At 49.1% G+C, this 23,082-nt stretch overlaps 1 protein-coding gene across 4 annotated transcripts in view; it reads left to right on the forward strand.

Moving 5' to 3' along the window:
• Positions 1-428: 428 nt before the first annotated feature.
• TMEM164 (transmembrane protein 164) overlaps positions 429-23,082 on the forward strand; it is a 173,043-nt gene continuing 150,389 nt past the window's right edge. Inside the window, exons 1-3 of one of the 4 annotated variants that reach the window (XM_042973878.1) lie at positions 750-862; positions 1,183-1,853; positions 1,997-2,095. In XM_042973878.1, the coding sequence (XP_042829812.1) occupies positions 1,464-1,853; positions 1,997-2,095 (489 nt within the window). In that variant the 5' untranslated portion in view covers positions 750-862; positions 1,183-1,463. Of the gene's footprint in view, positions 465-749; positions 863-1,182; positions 1,854-1,996; positions 2,096-23,082 lie in introns of those variants that run through there. The other 3 variants (XM_042973877.1, XM_042973879.1, XM_042973881.1) reach the window with 3 other exon arrangements.

Genomic DNA, 23,082 nt, shown 5'->3' on the forward strand with positions numbered 1-23,082 from the left:
TGAATGTGCACGCGTGCAGGCTCTAGGAGTGCAGAACGCGAGGCAGGCCGGGGGAGGGGGGGAAGGAGGCGGGGACTGAGGCCGGAGGAGGGTGGAGAGGGGAGGGGGGAGGGGGATGGGAGGTGTGAACAGTAGGAGCTAGGGAGGTCGCGGCGGGGAGGCGGCGAGGCGGGGCAGTAGCTGCCCCAGGGCGTGGGGGGGGGGCGAGAGGCTGCGCGGGACGCCGCCGGGGGGGGGGCGGTGGGAGGCGGCGGCGGCGAGGGGGAGGAGAGAGGGAGGGGAAGAAGGAGGAAGCGAGCGCGGCCGCTGCAGGGGGAGGAAGACGGGGAGGAGGAGCCGCGCGCTGTGGCGGCGGCGGCGGCGGCGGCGGCGGCAGCTGCGGCCGCCGGGGGAGCCGAGCGCCGGGGCGCGGGGAGCGCGGGAGGCGAGCGGCCGCCGAGCCGGGGCCGCGGGCCGAACTGCCGGTGAGTGGAGCCCCAAGGGGCGCGGCGACCGGTCCCCGGGCCGGGCGGGAGGCGCGGGCAGATGCGGCGCCGGGGCGGAGGGAGGGGGCCGGCCGAAGCCCAGCCTCCGGCTGGTCCGGCCTCCCGCTCCCCCCCTCCTCCCTCCCCGCCGGCTTCCTCCCGCTGCTGCCTGCGCCAGGGGGGCTGGTCTCGGGCGGGCCGCGGGAGGGGGGAGGTGCTGCCCGAGGGCGGGCGTCTGGGGCCGGGGGTGGAGCTGGGGGCTCGGGGGTGGACCCGGGGGCGGGAGGCTGGCCCGGGACGGCGCTAAATTGGCTGGAGGGGCCCGTCGGCGGCGAAGTTGCTAGCTGGGGGCAGAGACGGCCACGCGGTTGCAGGAGTAAGAGATCCCCCTGTGGCGAGTGCGTGAGACGAGGAGTCCGGCGTCCCTGCCATCCCCGTCGCCCTCCCCGCCTGCCCGGCCCCGCTAGCTCCTCTCCTGGCCTCCGCGTGTCTCCTCGCTCTCACCCCCGCCGCTCCCCGGTTGGCTCCCGCGGCACTGCCGGGTCCCCTCGGCCCTCGCCGTGACCCTCCCGGCCTCCGGCTTTCCCTGACCCTTGCTTGCTTCGCCACTGCCCCTGTTCCCTTTTCTGCCCTCGCTAGTCACCCCGCCCCGCTTCGTAATTCCCGATGCAATTGCCTCTTTGAGACCTTTTTTTTTTTTTCCTCTCCTTCCTTTTAGATTGGCCAACGGCTCCTTTCAACCCTGCCTCGTTGGTGGCCACTGGAGAAGCGCGGGGGGCTCCCCAGACAGCCGTGGGGACAAGTTAGAGCCAGCACTTGACCCCGGGCCTCGCGTGTAGCTTCCCTTCCCCTGCTCTAGGTGCCCCGGTGTCTGGAGGGGGGTGCGGGTGCGGGGGTGTGCCCTCCGGTACCCGTCCCAGCACCCGGGCAACCCTCTGGGCTTGTGTTCCATCTCACTCTTGCATCCTGCACGGTGGTCGAGGGGAACCACTTGGCATCATGTCCCGGTATAGCTACCAAAGTCTCCTGGACTGGCTCTATGGGGGCGTGGACCCCAGCTTTGCAGGCAATGGGGGCCCCGACTGTGCTGCCTTCCTCTCTTGGCAGCAGCGGCTGCTGGAAAGTGTGGTGGTCCTGACCCTGGCCCTGTTGGAGATCCTGGTGGCCCTGCGGCACATCCTGAGGCAGACGAAGGAGGACGGTAGGGGTGGCCGTGGCTGCCAGCCAGAGCAGGTGACCCAGCGGCCAGAGGAAGGCAAGGAGAGCCTGAGCAAGAATCTGCTCTTAGTAGCCCTGTGCCTGACCTTCGGGGTGGAGGTGGGCTTTAAGTTCGCCACCAAGACCGTCATCTACCTGCTCAACCCTTGTCACCTGGTCACCATGATGCATGTGAGTGTGTTGACTTTTTCCCTGGCAGCCCTAGTGATAAGAGTCCTTTGTGTGCTCAGGACACTCGGAAATGTAGAGCACTTCATCTTGCGGGAAGCGGGACCCTTAAAAATGATTTTCCAAGAGTGGCTGTTTTTGTGCAGGTTCCACATTTGGCTTTCTTTCACCTTTGCACAATGCGTCAGCCCCACAGTGGAGGTGAGGGACGTAGTGACAGAGCCCTGGGAACCACTGGCACTCTGGTAGGCTGTCCCTCCCCTCCCAGCCCTACCCTGGGCTTTCACAAGCAGGACGTCTAGCGCCAGCCAGGTGTCCTTTCTGAATCACATCTGGGGACCATGGCCTGCCCCCATCCCCTCTGCTGCAGTGAATTTCCCAGAGGTCTGACGACACCCTTTCCTGGAGGTGGTCAGATAAGGTTCCTTGTCTCCACTGTGGTACTTTGGGGATATACTTCTATGGGTTTCTCTTCATGACTCTTTTTTCACTGGGGAGTTTCATGCTCTTAAGGCGAGGTCTGCCTTTCAGTTCTGAGGTGTGCATTGGAGCAGCACCAAGCTCCTACTAAGCGCCCTCTGAAACAGGCCCCAGGCCGACTCCTGAACTTCCGGGCTGGTGCTCTCTATCCACGGTGAGAGCGTATTTATTTTTTGCAAACCTCTCCATCTTATCACTCTTCTTCTGTTTCCTGTGGTCATGGTCCGGGGTGCTCAGAGAGCTGATTTCTTTACCTCCCATTAGCGGTGCTAAGAAAAACAAATGGGATTGAAAAGGAGAGTTGCCAGATACATAAAAATAATCTGGGTGAGGCCCAAGAGTGAGAGTCTTTCTGTACTCAGCCTTTGTGGAGAGATGTTCTAAAACTATAAAATCACGGAGGAGGAGGAAGAGGAGAGAAGGGAAAAAAAATCTTTATTTTAGATTTCGGGCTGTGAAAAACCTGGTGTGTTTTATTCAGGGACAGTTTTGAAACCTGTCATTAGCATCTTTATTGCTTTTATATTTGTAGAAGGTTGTTCTCCGGAGACTTGTGACAACCCTGTGTGGGGCAGGAGGTTGAGATTATTATCTTGGTTTTACAGGCCTGGTGGGGCCCAGGGACCAGGGATGGGAGGTTGCTTGCCCACAGCCAAAAGACGAATTAGCGTCTGGGTTGGAAAAGTCGCCTACCCTCCTTGGGGTTGCACGCTGTCAGTGGTGACTGGGAGGTCTCAGGGGGAGGCCTGGGCTGATCATGGCGCCGCCTCCTTGTGGCTCTGAGGCTCTGGAGTGCCCAGCGCTTGCTCCTTCTGTGTTCTAGGCCCTCCTTTGATTGCAGGTTCCTGGCCTCAGTTTCCCAATCTGTAAAATGTGGTGAATGGCCTCCAGCCCCTTCCTGTCTTTGCAGAGGTGGCAAGGGGGGGTGTGGATAGCTGTGTAGCTGTCAGCATCCAGTGGGGCTGGAGGGCGGCCTTTTTTTTTTTTTTTTTTTTAAAGACAGGGCTTCTTGGGATGTAATGCCGTACACAGGAAGCCCAGGGCTCTCCTAGCTAGCCCTTCTGTGTAAATTTGAGCCCAGTCCTCTTTCTTTCTTTTTTTAATGAATGGGCTTTTTGTTAATGCGAGGAAACAACGCATCTCAGCCGCTGCTGTGGGAGGCTTTGGGGACAGGAGTGCTTTTTTTGGATGGCAGGTGGTGAGGGTCAGAGGGTGCCTCTCCTACAAAGGGGTCTTGAGGCCACTGGCAGCCACATATCTAGAAGGTCAACAAAGGACCAAATTTAGCCTGACTGGGGCTGAAACTGGTGTGATGACATCAAACCTGGCAGCACCGTGGTGTTGAGTGGAAGGGTTTTTAGAAGCTTTTAGAAGACTGTAGAGACTTTGTTCTGGCATTATTCAGTTGTGTGACTTTGAGGAAAAATAACTTTTTGGGCCTCAGTTTACCCATCTGCCAAATGACACAGAGCTGCATGCCTAGCTCTGGACACTCAGCGTTCTGTGATTCTCTTCTCCTCAAGTAGTGGCCAGGGATGCAACAGAGTGCTATTCTAGAAATGCTTTTTGGCTTCCTTGTGTGGAAAAAGGAACCTCATTTCTTCTTTGCCGAGGTCGGGTGGCCTTGTTCGTCTTCGGCTTCCTGTATGTTCCCAGTAAAGTCAGCCTGACCTGGCCACCCTTGGGCACATGCGTAGATGATGATGGCACTTGGGGCTGGTTGCTGCGGAGGGATGCATGCTTGGGTGGGGCGGGGAACTGTGGACTGATTCTTGTCTGTCACCTATGCTTTTCATTGTCCTGTGCTTAGCTTAGACTCTGAAGCTATAGGACAGGGGGCAAGAGAACAGAGTCATGCTGAGGAATTCTTGACTCTGACCAGGATTGTTCTCCTATGCTCTTTACTCCTATCCCTGCTTTGTGTCATTTAAATTAGTAGCCTCAGGCCTGCTGTGGGACCCAGCCTTTGGTCAGTCCCACATCCCATACCCTACCTATGGCTCTTTCTGGGAAGCAGGAAAGTATGGATTTTTCAGAGTTAGTGGGAGTCCTTAGAAAACTCCACAACAGATGGTTGGAAACCGTTTTCTGACTTGACTGCAGCAAGGGCTAATGATAGCCAGGGTGGTTAATAATACCTTACACTTACCTGGCACTTTACTGCTTATAAGGCACTTTCACGTGCATTATCTTATTTAGGCTTATGATAGGTTAGCGTGGGCCTGGAAAAAGATGTTAAAACGTTTCCTGTGACTGTATATTCCAAAGGGGAGATGTTGAGTACAGAGAAATGCTTTGGCAAGTGAACATTCTGTGGAGTTCAGAGGTCCCGCAAAGGAAAGGGACACATGGACTGAAATGAAAGGGACAGCTTAGCAGAAAATATTTCTGGTGTGTTTCTCCCCACAGGATGACTCAATTTTGGCTTCATAGAAAGGCCTTGTTCCTCTGAGTCCATGTAAGTTTATAACAAGGACAGTATTGCTTTAGGCCAGGAAGTGGAAGAGTTGGAGGGAAATTGGTTAGCTTCCCCATCTCCCATTTTTCAGTCTGTAAAATATTTATTCCCAAGGCCTTTTTAAACAACCCCTCATCATAGCCATGCTGCTCTTGGGTGGCTGCCAGCATTAGAAGCATAACGAAGGGCAGTTCTTGTGTCTGAGCTCTGTTCTTGATTAATATTCCTGCTGTCCGGTTTCTTTTTGGTCTCCTCTGATTTCTCAGAGGCCCTGGGACCGTGGGTGATCATGGTTTGTGTGACTGAAGCACAACCATCTCCCATATCCCTTCAGCCGGAGTGCGAGAGGGTTGTCAGGATTCATAAGCCCCAAGACTCATGCGCCATTGATAAGCCTTGGTGAAGATCTGTGGTGCCTGCCAATAAGTATTTCTTCGAGCATGGCTAGTCCCTTCATGCATGTTATTCTTGCAGGTATGGGTGACAGGGAGTGAATTTACTCAGCGATTATGCTATTTACTAAAAATCACCCGGCAAGTTCATGGCAGAGGTAGCTTTAAGACTGAGCCGCTGCGGTGGGAATTGAGGCTTAAGCAGAAAGAGATTCTCGTAGCTGTTTACATCCTAAAGTCTACAGTTTCTCAGCAGAAGGGTTAAAATGCTCGCCAGTTGGACCAGTTCTGTCTGTACAGACTGGTGTTCTTAAATTAGTGGCCCTTCATCTCCCTGGCGTGCGGTTATATTGTCTGTGTCTTAGGTACGTAACAAAAAGACCCCATTTTGGATGGCTTTTCTAATTGTCCAGTTCCTGTCGGTTCTGGACATGTCTGTGTCCAACATCTCTTGATTGGGCAATGAACTCAGTGGGGTACAACATATGGCTATGCACATAAGGCAGGCTGGATCCGGGCTGGACATTTGCCAAATTAATAATCGATGCCATAGACCCCAGAGTCCCACGCCAATGTTTTTTTTCTTTTTTAATGTTTATTTTTGAGATGGAGAACATGAGTGGGGGAGGGGCAGGGAGCAAGAGGAGGAGATGGAATTCCCAAGCAGGTTCTGTGCTGTCAGTGCAGAGCCCTTTGTGGGCCTCAAACCCCACGAGTCGTGAGATCATGACCTGAGCCAAAAACAAGAGTTGGATGCTTAACTGACTGAGCTACCTGGGTGCCGCCAAGCCAGTGGTTTTTAGCCAGTAGTTTTTTCTAAACGTTTATTTATTTTTGAGAGAGAGAGAGAGAGAGCACGCGTGTGCAAGCGGGGGTGGGGACAGAGGATCTGAAGCAGGCTCCTGCTAACAGCAGCAGGACGATGTGGGGCTCAAACTCACGAACCATGAGATCATGACCTGAACTGAAGTTGGATGCTCAACTGACTGAGCCACCCAGGTGCCCCTTAGCCAGTAGTTCTGACTGAGTCCCATCCTTTTTTAGGGTTAACATTGCTATTGATTCCCTGTCTTCTTTATACTATATTAGAAGTCTCATTTCCACCAAATCTGGCTTGCCTGCTTTTGCTTCAGTGTTTGATTTTCCTACTTCCTCGCCGCAAATGTAAGAATGGCACATCTTCAAAACATTCCTGAGCTTTTCCTGACACCTTTTGGAACTAACTGAATAAACAGTGGTGTGTTCCGTTCACCCTGTGATGGATTTGCTTTAGAGAAAACCTGATGGACTTGAGAACTAGGCTTTTTAGCCCCCCCACCCCCCACCTCCTTGACTTGAGACCAGCCACACCTCCTCATCCCCATCTGGTGTCTGGAGCACTGATAACTGCCCCTCCTTGGAATTGACGTTGGTGGGTAATGGGTACAATGAGGGATCCAGCCATCTGCTGACAGCTTATCAGATGGACTGTGTCCTGTGTTATCAGTCCAGGGGGACACAAGAGGATGATGTTTATATGGGCCTCAGCAGTGAGGCATGACATTCCTTTTTAGTTTGTTTTATTTTTTTCCCCCGAGGAAATTTGCAGAGAATTTTTCCATCTTCCATTGTTACCGTCTTTTGGGGGTGTCCATTATTAAGAGAAGTTGTGTGTGGATTGTTGTGTCCCACAACCCACAGACCACCCTAGGACTTAACACTGGCGCTAGTTTTGCTCCTGGCTTGCTGTGGGGACCCGAGCAAATTATTTCACCTTCTCCTGTCTCTGTCTTCTCCGTGAAATGGGCCATGTGGAAAACAAAGCATTTTAATCCTCTAAGTAACTGTGTGGTCACTTAAACAGAGAAGCTGGGTAGAGCTGATCAGAGCTGGCACGTGACCAATGTATTTTCACCTCAAGTCAGAAACTGACAAACCTCTGCTCCTTTGCAACTTTTTTGCTAGCTTTTGGAATTCATTCCCCTGAGCATTTCTGTGACTCTTCTCTGGCTCCTAGTCCTTGCTTGTATACCTTTCTCATGTATAGCCCATAAAACTGGATGTTGTGACTGGTCCCAGTCTATACCTGCCAACATAATCCAGCATGGTGCTCGCTTTTAAGGAACAGTGTGTTGCTGGCGCCTCCTCACGGGATGATCCACAGGCTCCCTGGATTGTTTTCAAACTTAAAAAAAAAAAACACATTTATTTATTTATTTTGAGAGAGAGAGCAAGCGACTGAGTGCAGGGAAGGGGCAGAGCGAGGGAGACAGAATCCTAAGCAGGCTCCACACTGTCAGCATAGATCCCGATGTGGGGCTCAAACTCACAAACTGTGAGATCAGGACCTGAGCCAAAATCAAGAGTTGGATGCTTAACTGACTGAGCCACCCAGACGCCCCTCCCTGGATTTTTGTCCCTTTTGCCATACCTGGGCCACCTTTGTCATCGTTGTCTTCATAGGATTTGTTGTCTGTTCCTCCCCACTGTAGATCTTCCTGAAGATCTTCTTTCCAGATGACCCTGACCGACTCCAGTTATTCCAGTCATTCTGGTAACACCTTTTGTCATCCTTTCTCAACCCTCTGAACATTCCTCAGAAGATTTGGCTCATTAACGTATACTTTTGTATATTTGTAGGTAATTCTGCATTTGGCTGGGTCACTTGGTTTTTTTTTTGTGCGTGTATGTGTTTGTTCAGTCTCCACCGTTAGCGTGAGCATATATATTTTTTTTAACAGAAGGGGTCAGTGTTATTTTTTTTTCTCCTTTGTAACTCTCTGCACAGTTTAATACAATACCATACACGTACATCAGTTGTTCATCGTGTACCTGGATAATGCTGACTGCCCAATGGACAGAGCCAACTTTCTCCTCTGTGTTTTTGTTGGCCTCCAGTGGCCCTGCCTGTGTTCCTTTGAGGCCTGATGGGGCATGGTTCCTGTGTCTCTTGTGCCCATTAGGAGAATCTCCTGTCCGTTTTTTGAAATAGAGGAGAGAGGTGGTCAGGGCTCTAGCTCACACATCTTTCTTGTTGCATTTCCATCACAAAGAGCCAGTGATTAGTGCTGCAGCCTTCTCTCTGCCCAGAGTCTCTGCTCACTTTCATCCCAGTGAGGAAATTATGCTGTTGGATCTTGGTCTTAATCCCTCGGCAGACATCTGGACAGGCCTACTTCTTTTCCTTCCTTAATATCGCATAAATTAAAGAAATGTTATTAGGCTAGTGATTCACTTTCCATCTCTTTCTGCATGTTTCAGTGGTAGCTCATTGTCATCATGCCTCATCAAAATGCCCTCGGTGAGAAGAGCCAGATTTGTAAACTTCTCCTGGCCTTTTGTATCTTTTTTTTTCTTTGTACTTGAATTGTTTTTTCAGTTTTATTGAGGTAAGATAGCTGTAAGATACTTAAAGTGTGCAACATGATGGTTTGACATACACATACATTGTGAAAGGGTTCCACTCATCAAGTTACTGTATTCATGGTCTTACGTATCTTTTGTTAAATTGAGAATATCTCGTCCCAGGTGTCCCTCTTCTGCCAGTAACTGGCAGTGTGGACATGAAGAAACTGTGGGTGTGGAGAGAAAGGATTCTCGAACTTTCGTTGTGAAAAATGACCTTGGAAACTTGGTGTAGTGCAGATCCCTGGCTCTCTACGTGGAGTCTGAGTAGGTGGAGGGCAGTGATGGGACTCTGCATTTATTACATGCTCCCTCGTAATTCTGATGTTGGTGAGCCTTGAACCCCACTTTGAGAGACATTATCTAGTAGCTAAAGTATTAGGTAGCACGTTGGTTCAAAAGCTCATCCTGACTGGCGTGAATCTGGGTGGCCTGTGGGCAGGGCACTGAACCTTCTGGCAGTGCCTCAGTGTTTATGTAGGTGTTAAATAATGTGGCTGCGATTAAAAGTGTGAAGGCCCCAAGTTACTGTGAGGTACATTTTAAGGTAGCTTCAGCATTCCAGTGGCTTCTTTGGTGACTGGGAGTTATGTCACTGAAGTAAGTATTTCAGCCAGGCCTCCATCACCTTCCGGTCCTCCCTCCCTGCCAGTCTCTAAGATCTTTGGAAACTAAGGGGAGTTTCCAAAGAGTTACTGCATGCTAATTCTGTTTGCAGGACACTTGTTTCATTTTATTTTTGAGAGAGAGAGCGTGAGCAGGGGACAGACAGAAGGGCAGAGAGGATCCGAAGCGGGCTGCATGCAGACAGCAGACAGCCTGACGCGGGGTTTAGACTCACAAACTGCGAGATCATGACTTGAGCTGAAGTCAGATGCTCAACTGGCTGAGCCATCCAGGCACCCCACATTCAGCAGCTATTTATCCAAGGATTCAGAGATGAATACGAAACATTCTTTCCCCTCGTGTCACTCGCTTGAGATGAGACAGACAAGATCAACGAAATTACAATGTGACATTTACAGTAACATTTGAGCAAGACATAGGGCCCAGAGGGTCTTTTTTTTGTTAACCTAGTGCAATGAAGGAAAGCCTTCTAGAAGAGGAGACATTTGAGCTGGCTCACGAAAGAGACCCATCAGCTGCGGGAGAGCAGGGACTCTTGTTTGTCTGGTTTTCTTTTCTAGTGCCTCTATCAGGGCCTGGCTCATAGTAGGTGCTCAATGAGCTGGGCATTGTAGGAAGGAATGGAATTCTAGGCATAGGGAACAATATATGCAAAGCATAAGAAAGCTTCACAACTATAACTGGGAGTCATTCGCATATTACTGTCAGGGGTAGATTTCATCTCTTTTCTCCCTTGGCAAACCAAATAAAGCTCCAGAAATGCTCTGTCATTTCTGCGCTGCTGATAGCCAACTGCAGTTGCCCATCAGTGCTCAGTGGGGGGCTCGTGAGCTAGAGCATTGTGTTCTCTGTGCTGTCCCAAGGAGGGCCCATGCTGTCAAGGACAGACAACAAAGAACATTGATGAGAGCGAGAAGGCATTAAGTACAGGAAATGAGATAGCAGGCATCCCACCTGCGACCAGAAGATTTTTAGTGTCTCATGCGATGCTGTCCTGCTACCTTTCTTTTTCCTGTCCCTTCGCCCCTGCTTCCAAGTCTCTCCCCCAGCCCAGCCCATCCAAGCTTGCCCCCTTCCAGAATAATCCAGGCTCCAGTGCAATGCCTTCTAGCATCCAAAATGACCATTCTGTCAGAGGCGGTGATAGCCATGAGGGAATTAGGAAGAAAGCTGTTCCGGTATGAAGAGGTTTCAGACCTAACTGGGTGTGTGTGGGGGGAGGATTTTCCAAAAGGGCCTTGTTACCCCAGCGTGATCTCAAATTGGTGAGGTGTGTCCCAGTTTTTTTTTTAAGGTTTATTTATTCTGAGAGAGAGAGAGAGAGAGTACAAGCGGAGGAGGGACAGAGAGACACACACAGAATCCAAAGCAGGCTCCAGGGTCCGAGCTGTCAGCACAGAGCCTGATGTGGGGCTTGAACCCATGAACTGTGAGGTCATGACAGGACCGAAGTCGGACGCATAACTGAGCCACCCAGGCGCCCTTCTCCCATTATTTTTGAGCACATGGCCTTTTCCCATGTTCAGTCCTTGCTACCCTACTTGCTGGCCCCCACCATGAGCCTCCCTCCAAGGTGCTTGAAGTCTTGGGGAGGACTCCTCCTCCTCTGGGCATCAGCCTTCTCTGTTGACTGCTTCTTCCCGGGGAAAGAGCTGCCAGCTAAGCAGGGCATGGCTTGCACATCTGTCCATGCATGCTGTGTTGAGGGATCTGGATCTGAAGGGGAGGGTTTGGGGGAATCTCAGTAAACCTGTGGTTCCGTTCCCATAGCTGCGGGAGGAAATGCCAGAGGGAAGAAGGTAGGGTGTGTCTTGTCCTGGGCCTGGAGGTGCTCAGGGAAGGGGATGGGTGGCAGGAGCCAGGAGGTTAGAGAGGATTGGCCTATCTGGCAAAAACAGTCCAGGCAGTGCCCCATTGGGCAGGTGTTTAGGTGGGTAGGAAAGGGAGAAGCAAAGTCATCCAGGGAAGTCAGGAAGCACGGGCCCATGCTGTTTCCAACCTGATGGCTTCAGTCTCCCTGCCTCTATCACGTATCAGTGGTGGTATAAACTCAGGGTGTATTTTGCCTGCGTGTTGAATCGCCTTTGCCAACCGACCAGCTGTGTTTGCAGAAAGCCTCTGCCTGCCTGTGCTCTGGCTGTTGCTAGCAAAGAGACATTTCATTCAGGTGCTGATTAAATAGGGCGCAGAGCCAGATTGCACATTAAGGCCCTTAACTATGGCTCTGGGAGCCCTGGGTAAACACTTATTAGATGTTCTGAGCAGAGCTCTAGCAGAGACTGCTGGATGTGAGGTGCTTTCTTCAGAAGACAGGTTGAGGGAAGATGGGGGTAAGGAGAGAGACTTCTGGAGAGAGTCTTGATCCTCTTTTCCTAGATTAATCAGAGCCGAATTGACCTGGGAGGGCTAAAGAGCCTTCCTCATTAACATTTACTTGCCACATTCTTGCTGGGACCCTGGAGGTTTGGAGTTGGGACACAGCAGGGAGCCTGACTAGGTAGGGCAGTAGAAATGCCTCCTTTTCCAAATGCAAGTTCAGCCTCTCAGCTTGAGTTTTTGGACCACATTTCCTGGGTCTACATTTGAGCTGCTTCACCACATGATATTAGGCATGTAACATAACTGCTGCGAACCTCAGTTTCACTCTTCTGTAAAATGGGAATCATGCCACCTACCTAATGGGCTGTTGTGAGGATTTAGCAAAATACATCGAGTATTCAGCGGGAGTTCTGGCTCATTGTGAGCACATAATAAATGTTAGCAGTTTTTCAGAGTAGTAGTATTACTGCGATCTATTTCAAGGCAGTGGTGGCACAGTGGGTCAGCACACACAGAGCACGGACCCGAGGCGGGTAAGGGCCTGGGTTCAGATCTTACCACCAGCTGTCTAGCTCTGGGCAAATTTCTTAACCTCTCTAAGCCTACGTTCCCACACGTGTAAAATGGACTAATAAGATAGTGTCTGATACCTAGTAAATGTTTAATAAGTTTTAGCTGTGATGATGATGATGGTGATGGCAATGGCAATGATGACCATCATCATTGTCATGGCTGCTTGCTCCTGTGAGCTTGGGTGCCTGGTGCTGGAATAAGACGATAAAGCTTAGGTACAGGAAGGCAGCGTTGAGAATCTTATCTAAGTAAAACTTTCCTGGCACATAGTGGGCAAAAATATTGGTTCCATGATGCTTGGCTGTTTGAGGCCTAAGGACAGCTTGATGGGCAATTTGAAAAGTTACTTTGAATCACCCAGTCCCATCTGAAGAATTTGGCAGATGGCTGTCACTGGTAGGAAGCTTGGCTTTCCAGGGACCTCTGGGCCACTCTTCCATCAATGGGCTGGCTTCATGGGGCAAGCTATCTTAAGATTGGTAGCCTAGGAAACCAGCGAGTATATGACCAAAGTATGGAAGGAATGGTTTGGGGGTGGACAGAGACAGGTGTGTGGATTTATTTTTTTCCTTTTTCATTAATTCCTTTTGATTGAGGGGAGTGTAACTTTCTCAAGTGCCGTCTGTTACCAGGGTTTGGTAATTATTGGAGGAGGTAGGGCTGCTTCCAGAACTCCGAAACAAAGGTAGGTTTAAAGTAGACCAATGCCAGGGCACCTGGGTGGTTCAGTCTGTTGGGCATCTGTCTGATTTTGACTCAGCTCACGGTCTTGTGGTTCAGTCAGTTGAAGCCCCACATTGGGCTCACTGCTGTCAGCCTGTCAGCACAGAGCTCGCTTCGGATCCTCTGTCCCCCTCTCTCTGCCCCTTCCCCCACCTGCACTCTCCCCCAAATAAATAAATATTAAAAGAAAATAAAGTAGACCAGTGCCTTGCTTTCCGTGTCAGTAAATGGACAAGAAAAAAAATTAGACAATCCTGGTAGCTCCGTAAACCTCTCATGTTTTCAAGACCAGCTGAATCTTAGAACTGACTTTGCCCTGGGAGCTGAGCCGCCTTTGAGTGCTGCCTTCCAGGGCCGATGCCTTGATCATGTGACTGCACAGCCGTGTAGTGGGGGGTGCCCCTCCTTGGACCTCTTCCCTCCCCTCAATGCCATCGGAAGGCCTTTGGGCAGATTCCCAAGCATTGTGGGTAAATAGGCAGTTTCTTAGCTTTGGAGTTGCGAGAATTGAGAAGGCTAAGGTCATGTTTTCTGTAATAATCCTGGTTCCCCAGCTGGAGCTGGCTTGGAGGGCCTTTCTAAAACAAACAGCAGCCCAAAGAAATAGCAGCTCTTAGAAATTAGTTGTGGAAGCTCACCCGTTCCAAGACCTAGGGAGATTTAACAAAGGGTCCTCTTCATATGACCACTTGCTCCCTGTCCATTTGCATTTGTTAAGAGTTTCCTTTTTTAAGGGTGTGTGTGTGTGTGTGTGTGTGTGTGTGTGTGTGTGCGCGCGTGCGTGTGCGTGTGCGCGTGCCTGCCTGCCTGCCTGCCTGCCTGTCACTGCCCTTTATTCTCTGTGCCTTGCAGGAATGTTGCTGAGGGTCATGTGCATAAGTGCCTTATTATCTTCAGCACTTTTACACTTACTCCCTTGGGCTGCAGCAGCTGCCTACAGCTCCCAGTGGGCATTTCTCTCTACTTCCGGGGCTCCCAGGCCCACAGGGAGCAGTGGGGCACCCCCTTGGGATCGCCATTCCACTGCACGGCACCTCACTGGACTTTCCAGTTCAGCCCTCCTCAGAATAGCTGTGCAAGCTTAGCACCAAGCCACGGTCATGTTTCTGTGTTTGCTTGTGAGGTTTCTGGCCAGTGAGGGAAGAGAACAGATTGACGCCACCCCCCCTTCCCATCAGGGCCTTGTGGCTGTTCTCCCTGGGTGGGGCTCTCGGGGGGTGGGGGGGTTGGGGAGTGTTGCTGTCTTGGACACAGGAGGTCAGGGGTGACCTTTAGGCCAAGGCTGCACTGGATTTGTGGAGAAGAATGTGAAGCCTGCCGCGTGGCAGGGGCTCCTGACTGCTGCGGAGTGTTTGGCCATACCTCACAGCCGGTAGTGCTGTTTGCTCAGATGGACACACATGGAAACCAGGCTGGGATCATCTTCCCAAGTTTCTAACTCTCTGCTTTGGGGCTGCTCGGAAAAACAATTGGCAAAGTACACTGTGGTCCGCACCTGTTGTTGCTTCCCGCTGCCCCGCCCCCCCCCCCCACACCCTTTGCCATGGTCAGTTCTCAGTGAACTGAGGATTAACCTTGGCCCCTCCCACTTACATTTTCTTTTTTCCCTTCCCCTTGGGCTTGGAGCCTCGCTTTCCAGTCATAACTGTCCATCACCGTTGAGGACAGTTGGTGCCCACTGCTCCTGTAGGGCTCCCCCACCCCCCACCCCTGACCTTTTAAACACTATAAACCTGGAACAGAGTCAGGTAGGCAAAAGAGAGTCAAATTTAGGAGAAAGATAGGACTAGAATTTTTGGTTATCTCTCTGAAAGTTAGTAGCAGTAATAACACTTGTAACATTTTTGAGCATGTTATCCCCCAGGCAAGGTGCTAAATATACTAGCCACCCATATATTACCTAATTTTGCCAGCCTTCGACAAAGATCATTTTTGTATTATCTAACTCTTTCTTTCCCTCCACTCTGACCGATTTCCCCTTTGGTCGACTAAAGATACCGTATGACGTATTCTAGCAAAACTTCCTTGGGTTTGGCAGAATGGCAGAGCGATGCCATGTCAGCTGAAAGAAACCTCGGAGACCATCCAGTTCACCTCCTTCCTCATTTTTCCGGATGAGCCAACTGGGATCCAGAGAGGTGAAGCGATTTGTACAAAGGCACACAGCTAAACAGAAGCAGAGCAAAGTCTCCTGACTCCGGTTCACAGTCTGCCTCTCATGCCACGCGTGGACTCCTTCCACCCCTAACCATTCAGCATGGAAGGAGCCAGACTTTTTTTCTTGTCCACTAGTAGAGAAACAGAAATCTTGGGTTGTTTGAGCAGGACTCCGAAACCTTGTCCAGCAGAGGTGAGACAAAGGCCAAGGAGGAAAAAGGTCAGAATTATCTGTCCACTCAGTGGGAGAGGTCTGTTTATCTTGGTAAACAATGAAGAGTAATAGAGTGCTGGATTAAGTGTTAGCCAGCTGTGGGCCTTGGTTCTAGAATTCATTACGCAACTGGATGACAGAACCTGGTAGTTGTGTCTAGGCAGGTAGCCTCTTTGTGCTTCAGTGTTCTTACGATAATACCTACAGTGTGGGGGCTCTGGAGCCAGACTGGCCAGGTTCAGATCCCAGCTCTGTTGCTTTCCAGCTGTGTAGCCTCGGGCAGGTGCATTGACATTTCTGAGACTGTTTTTCCCCCCCCTCTGTAAAGTAGGGAGAATAGTATCTACCTTGTGGGGTTCTTGGGAGAATTAAATGCATGGCTACATGTAAAGTATTTGGAGCAGTATCTGCTGTGTAGCAGGAGCTTAGGAAGTATGAGTAATGGCTGTTATCATTGTAAGATAGGGATGATCTCTGCCCTTCCTAATTCATAGGGAATCAAATGAAATAAGGTATGTGGAATGAAAGCGCTGGCTCAATGGGAAGAATTCTCTTTTGAGAGCATGAACATTCAAAGCCTTATTCTCACATTGTGTCTAGGATCAGATACTGATGGATATTTCCTTGGTGATCTGGTAGATTTGTGTTTTTTTTAATTGAATGCATTAATTTAATAGAATAATTCAATAATCAAGATGAATCAACGGAAATGGTTTGACAGACAAGACATGTTTCATCATCGTTTTCTTGATACATACAGTCAATCGTGCCACATTTACAGTGGTTTCAAACATTTCTGGTAGATTTGTATTTTATATAAACGCTGAGCCCATTGAGCGATGTGAATTGTGCTTTTTCCTTCCCAGTGTACTCAAGGGCACTTGAGATTCCTGCATCTCAAGTAAAGTGGCTTGAGGATTCGAAATGAAAAGCAATTATACTCTTCCCTCAATGCCCCTATCTTAGTTGATGGCACTGAAGTCCATCTAGTGACCCAGGTTAAATCCCTGGAAACCTTGACACATTTCCATTCCTCCCTCTTCCTTCCATCATCATAGTCTCTGAGTCATCTTGATTCTGTCTTTTCATTATCTCTTCCATCTGTCTCTTCCTCCTTTGATTCCTCTGCCCTAATTCATCCAATTGTTTATCTTTATCACCATCACCATCACCATCACCATCTGGCTTATTATAGCAGCCTCCCAACTGATTCATACTCTGTTCATCCTGTACACTGCTGCCCGAATGATACGAGTAGCACACATGTTGGCTCATGCCATTCCCTTGCTCAAAAGCCTTCAAGAGCTCCCTATTACCTTATACCTTATGCATATACCTAATGGTGTCCTGAGCTGATTTTGCTGCTTGGTCATAGGCTGCTTTTCCAATGAGTCTCCATGTAGGTCCAAACTCTTTTTTAGCACAGCATTTTAGGCAGCTGCTTTCAATTATTTGAATTTGGCACATAGACTCGGGCTGGCAAATAGATAAACTCTTTAGAGAAAGCCTAAAAACTCCATGATGACAGAATTCATGGTCTTCTATGGTCTTTCTTTCCAGCCATAGCTTCTAGGACATTCTTATTCCATGTATGCACCACACACTCGCATGCTTCTCCGAGTTTACACTCTGTTCATGCCATACCCTCAGCCAGAAATATTCTTTCTTTCCTTTTCCTGTTGAAATGCTCATCACTCAAGGCTCAGCCCAAACACTGCCTCTTGCGAAGCTTTCGTCAAACCTACACCCCAGACTTAGCCACTCTTGTCCATTTTAGCATTTTATTCTGCCCTTTATTACATAATTGTTTATGTGTCTTCCCCACTCCTTAGAGTGTATGTTCCCTGAATGTAAAGCCTGTGCTTCTGGGAATTTCTCTGTCCCCCACAACATCTAGTGCCTACTAGACTCCTAATTTGGACAAATCCCTTTGTTTTGCAGATGGGGGAACTGAGGCTTAGAGGGAAAGGGTCATAAGTTTATTCTGGGACTTATTCAGTTTCAGGTGTTTGAGACATGGAGGCTGGAATGTCCAGCAGGCAGTTGAGCTGTGGTTAGGGCTAGAAATGTTGAGTTAGGAGGCTGTCTAGGGAAGATAAAAGAGAAGGCGAGAATATCATGCCCATTCGGAAGGGAAGGAAGCAAAGTGTTCTGTGGAATGCCTACTTTGGGGGGCAGAAAGAAGACTCGGCCGGGCAGTCATCCAGGAAGTGGGAGGTGTGTCAGGAAGCAGGAGCAGTCCCCGATGCCATGTGATGCAAAGAGGTGGAACCCCAGGAAGCCAGGGCAGTTGGAATCGGTGAGTACAGGCTGGTCCTGTGGACAGCCATCCACCCACTTTTAAATAGTTACCTAGATGTTTGAGTGGGAAGAAGTTGCATGCAAGGACATTTATGGCCTCAGTGTTGGTAAATAGAGAATGTTGGGAATCAGTCTGCCAGGAGCAGAATGCTAAATCTGGCCAGTGGAGTATTGCACAGCTTTTAAAAGGGAGGCTGCTCTCTGTATTCCCTTTGAAAGATGTTCATGATGTATTGTTAAAATAAAACAAAAACAAAAACAAGTTGTGGGACACCTGGCTGGCTCAGTCAGTAGACCAGGCGACTCTTGATCTTGTGGTTGTGAGTTTGAGCCCCACATTGGGTGTAGAGATAACTTAAAAAGTAAAAAATAGCAATAAAAAAGTTGCAGAGCAGCATGTATGATAGAAACCCATTTCCTAAGAAAACAAAGAAAGCCTTTTACGTGTGCATGGCTGCGAGTGCATTGTAAAAGTCTAGAATAATTAAAAAAAATATTTTTAAAGGGGAGCCTGGGTGGCTTAGTTGTGTAAGCATCCAACTTTGACTCAGGTCATGATCTTGCAGTTTGTGAGCTCAAACCCTGAGTTGGGCTCTGTGCTCAACTGTGCAGAACCTGGAGCCTGCTTTGGATTCTGTGTCTCCCCTTCTGTCTGCCCCTCCCCTGCTCATGCTCATGCTCTGTCTCTCTTGAAAATAAACCTTAAAAAAATTAAAAGTCTAGAATATATCACAAATGGTGCTTCCTCCTGAGTGATTAGGGGAAAGGGGGTACTCTCACTTTTTCCTTCATACGTTTCTGTGTCATGCAGATTTGATGCAAGTACAAATTTCTTTTTTTTTAAGTTTATTTATTTATTTTGAGAGAGAGGCAGAGCGAGAGGGAGAGAGAATCCCAAGCAGGCTCCACACCACCAGCACAGAGCCTGATGTGGGGCTCGAACTCCCGAACCAGGAGATCATGACCTGATCTGAAACCAAGAGTCAGACACTTAACTGACTGAGCACCCAAACGTGCCAAGAAGGGACAAATTAAATCTCATTCCTAAGAGTAGAGAAGCTTTCAAAAAGAAGGATGAGATCTCAGGCCAATTAAGTCTCCAATAAATGGAATGGTTGGGGGGTAGACTGGACTAGCTAATTGCCTTCTGTGACTGAGGGCTAATTAAGAAAGCCTCTTTTTGGTTAAGTTTGGCTTGCGAAAAATGTTTTGGCACTGGCAGAGTTACCTTAATGGCTCAGAGAATACGCTGGTGAGTGACTGAGGTAGAATTTCGGGTGTTCTGGCGGGCCTCGGAGTTAGCTGCTGGATCTGTCACTATGTTGCAGGCTAGAAGTGGGCAGGGAGAAGGTGGAGGCCAGGAGTCCTGAGCCCTGGCTGCACCTTACAGCCACTAAGGAAGTGTTTAAGAAAATACCAGCACCTGTTTCCCTCCACCCCATTCTAAGAGAATTTCCTGGGCTGGGCCCTGGGCAGCAACATTTTTTTTTTTTTTTTTAAAGCTCGTCAAGTGATTCTGTGCAGCCCAGATTAGGAACTACTAGTATCAAAGAGCGGATGAAATGTGTCCTAAGCCTAAAGTGGATGGATCACTGGCAAAGTGTTCATCCCATTGTGTGCTCATTAGTTGCCGGTCTGTCAGGAGACATGTACGCTGGAAGATTCCGGAGTTCATTTTGCACTTAGCGGGCCTCACATCGGGCTGGGTTAATTGACTTGCCCTGACTCCCTGACAAGCGCCAGCACTCGGCCCGGGTCTTCCCCCTTTCCAGTGCAGAGCGGGGCGCCTGGCAGCTAGGTGTTTAATCATTGTCACATGAAGTCACAAGGAGCTTTGTTTTCTTTTTTTTTTTTTTAAACGTTTATTTATTTTTGAGATAGAGACAGAGCATGAACGGGGGAGGGGCAGAGAGAGAGGGAGACACAGAATCGGAAGCAGGCTCCAGGCTCTGAGCCATCAGCCCAGAGCCTGACGCGGGGCTCGAACTCACGGACCGCGAGATCGTGACCTGAGCTGAAGTCGGATGCTTAACCGACTGAGCCACCCAGGCGCCCCAAGGAGCTTTGTTTTCTTAAGCAATGCTGCTTTTTATGAAAAGCCCAGCAATGGGAAAATCTGACCTATTCGAAAAGTCTGGTGGGTGAGAGGTTGGAGGGGAACTGCCTGGCATCTGAAAAGCTTATGATATGCCAGGCTCTCTGCAGCGAATCTGTATCACTCAACATTTATTATGCAATTGCTCTGGGCCTCAGAGTGTACCGGGTGCCGTGAGCCATGCAAGGACTGGCAGATATGGTTTCTGCTCCCCCAGGGGAGCCTATTATTAAGGCTTAATTAGTGCGTTTTTTAGGTGGCCAGGATATGTGCAGAACTTAAAGCAGGAGAATGCCAGAGGTCAGAGGCCCTTTCGCATGCCTGGAGTTCAGGCGCTCCATTTTGTAGCTAGGGAAAGAAGCCCAGAGCGGGAAAGCCACTTGCCCAAGGTCACACCACTAGGAAATGGCAAAACTGGACTGGTGTGACAGGCTGCCACCTTTGCGGTCCTATTACACTGTTCTGTGGATCATTTGAAGGACAAGGTAACGAAATGACCCATGTCAAAACTTGAACGAGATTTCCATTTTGTGCTTTAGGCTTCCAGGGTTCCTTACAGTTGAAGGTGGGGCGGGGGTGGGGCTTGCTTTGACTTTGAGTCTTTCTTAAAACCTTGCCTGGGGAGGGCCAGCACTGGTTACCCCTGGAATTATAGCTCAGGCCCGAGAGGCCTAAAGATGACTAATTTTCCCTTTACTGTAACAGCCATGGATTCTAGCCCCTTCTGTGTTTAATTATGTCACTTTTCTACTCTTTCTGGAGTGGGGGGGGGGGTGCTTCCTGCAAACGTAGTGTGTTGATGGCTTTTTTGCCTCGGCCATTCTTTTTTAGGTAAACCTGTTGTGAAATTGACCTTAGAGGTGGGTGGTGCGTGGTTTTATGTGTGCATCTCAGAATTCGTGCAGGCTGGTTCTTTTAACCCTGTTCTCCGTCAGTTTCCTGATCAGAAATTCAGTGTCACATCTGGGGCCTTCTCTGAAGAGACAAGGATACTTCCATGTGCAGATACTGGGTTGCTCTTGCCAGAATCCTCTCCCAGCCCTGCTGTCTGGTGTGCCAGTTTATAGGAATAATCACAACTGAATAGTCACAACTACTATTTTGTATTTCATTTCATTTCATTTCATTTCATTATTTTTAAATTTTTGAGGGGGACAGAGAGAGAGGGTGCACAGGTGGGGGAGGGGCAGAGAGAGGGAGAGAGAATCCCAAGCAGGCTCCGTGCCATCAAGACCTGAAGAACCTGAAGCGAGGCTCAGTCTCACAAACTGTGAGATCATGACCTGAGCCAAAATCCACAGTCGGATGCTTAACGGACTGAGCCACCCAGGCACCCCACGACTAATACTTAATGTTTACTGTGTGCCAGGCACTCTGTGGGATCGATGTTCTTTTTTTTTAAATTTTTTTAATGTTTATTTATTTTTGAGAGAGAGAGAGACAGAGCACGAGTGGGAGAGGGGCAGCGAGAGAGGGAGACAGAATCCGAAGCAGGCTCTAGGCTCTGAGCTGTCAGCCCAGAGCCTGATGCGGGGCTCAAACTCACGGACCAGATTGAAAGATCATGACCTGAGCTGAATTTGGACTCTTAACTGACTGAGCCACTGGGGCGCCCCTGTGGGATTGATGTTCTTATTGGCACTCCTATTTTATGGGTGAGGATGATCAGATTCAGAGAAGTTAGGTAATGACCGAGTTCACACAGCTAGAAAGTGTGCAAGCTGGTATGGACATCTAGGCCTGGCTGACTCCAAAGCTGGTGTTGTTAACTACTAGGCCAATGGAGCCTATCATTTAAAGAGGTTACCAGGTACATTTTCTTCTGTGTTGAGGAATGATCTGCCAATTTTCTGCAAACCCATTTAAGAGCTAGTGAGAAAGGCCTACATGCAGTTTTGTTCCACTGTGAGGCAAACTGTGTCAGGACACCTGCCAGTCACCAGCACTGCTGTGTCAGATGAGTCACTTCCCTTCTGTGGAATTCACTTCCTGTGTCTGTCAAAGAGAGGATTCGACCAGATACCTAAGGTTCCTTCCAGCTCTGATATTTCATGACACTTTGGTTCATGTCTCGCTTCCTGGAAGAATGGAAAAATCAGAGTAGTGGATGAGGGACAAAATGCATCAGAAATGTGAAAGTGGGGAGAATCTAATGGTGCTCCCAGGAGCTTCCTGGATGGATCAATTAGATCAATTAACCTCAAATAGGTTTACCATGCTTAGGCAGTTACCCATTTGTTCTGTTTTCCCTTGGGAATTTATGAAGACCTAGTTTCTTGTCATTTACCCACATCAGAAAGTACTAGCTTTCTTATAGTGGCTATTATAGAATTTCCGGCCTTGTAATCTCTCAAAGTATTTCTAAAGATCAAATAAAGGTAATAGGGCACTTAAGAATGGGGGTGCTCATATTTTATTGCTCTATGCTAGAATTAGGATTTGTGTTCTGTTTTGTAAGATGGCTTTGGGGGATAGTGGTTTCTAGAAGAGAAGCAGTCTAAATAGATTGTATGTGCAACTTTGATCTTCCTCCAGACTTTAAAAGCAGGTGGACACATAGCTAGGTCTTGTGTAATTTACCTTTTATTTGTCTGCTTTGTCATAAAAAATCACCCTGTATTCACGCACACTTAGGTTAATAATCTGTAAGGCCTAGATGATGCCTAGTTAGAATGGTAGCTTTGATCTTAAAAGGAGGAACAAACTCATTTACCTGGGGACAGAAATGGGGAAGCCCTGACGGGTGGACTATGATGGTGGCAGTGTGCGGCACTTACTCCGTGCTGTGCAAATGTTAGCCTTGCGCTCTCTAGTCCCAGGTGAAAGTGTCTGGAATGCTCATCACTTGTGGGCAGTCAAGTCAGTTAGCTCGGCAGGGTTGCCATATGGAGGAGCTAACAACCCAGTGGTATCAAAACCTAAGCTGCATACGTATCCTGTTCCTCAGCAACCGGTCCCATACTCCAAGCTAATTTTACCTTATTCTCACCTGAGTCTAAGCAATATGGAGAATCTGTTATGGCTGTAAGATCCTGGTTTTCAGCAAAAGGGTTGGTGAAAACAGGTTACCACATTGGCAGTATTTCTGTGGGCTTTTAAAAATACTGCTCAGTCACGCCATGAAATGGCACCAGCATTTCGTTTGGCTACATCACAGACATGAACTTGGATACCCTGCTGGCTTGTTGATCTTTAGGCTTCTCATGATGATTGTTTGAATCCCCGTTCTAATTTTGGCCTCTGTTTTCACAACTATTTTTTTAATTATTAAATTTTATTGTAGGGAGAGAGGGTGCAAGCAGGAGAAGGTGAAGAGGGAGGGAGAGAAAGAGAGAGAGAGAGAGAGAGAGAGAGAGAGAGAGGGAGACTCTTAAGCAGGCTCCATGCTGAGTGCGGAGCCCGATGAGGGGCTCCATCCCAGGACCCTGGGATCATGGCCTGAGCCAAAACCAAGAGTTGGACGCTCAGCCGACTGAGCCACCCAGGTGCCCCGGCCTCTGTTTTCAGAA

This window comes from Panthera tigris, chromosome X, assembly GCF_018350195.1.
Source record: "Panthera tigris isolate Pti1 chromosome X, P.tigris_Pti1_mat1.1, whole genome shotgun sequence".
In the NCBI taxonomy this organism is placed as follows: domain Eukaryota; kingdom Metazoa; phylum Chordata; class Mammalia; order Carnivora; family Felidae; genus Panthera; species Panthera tigris.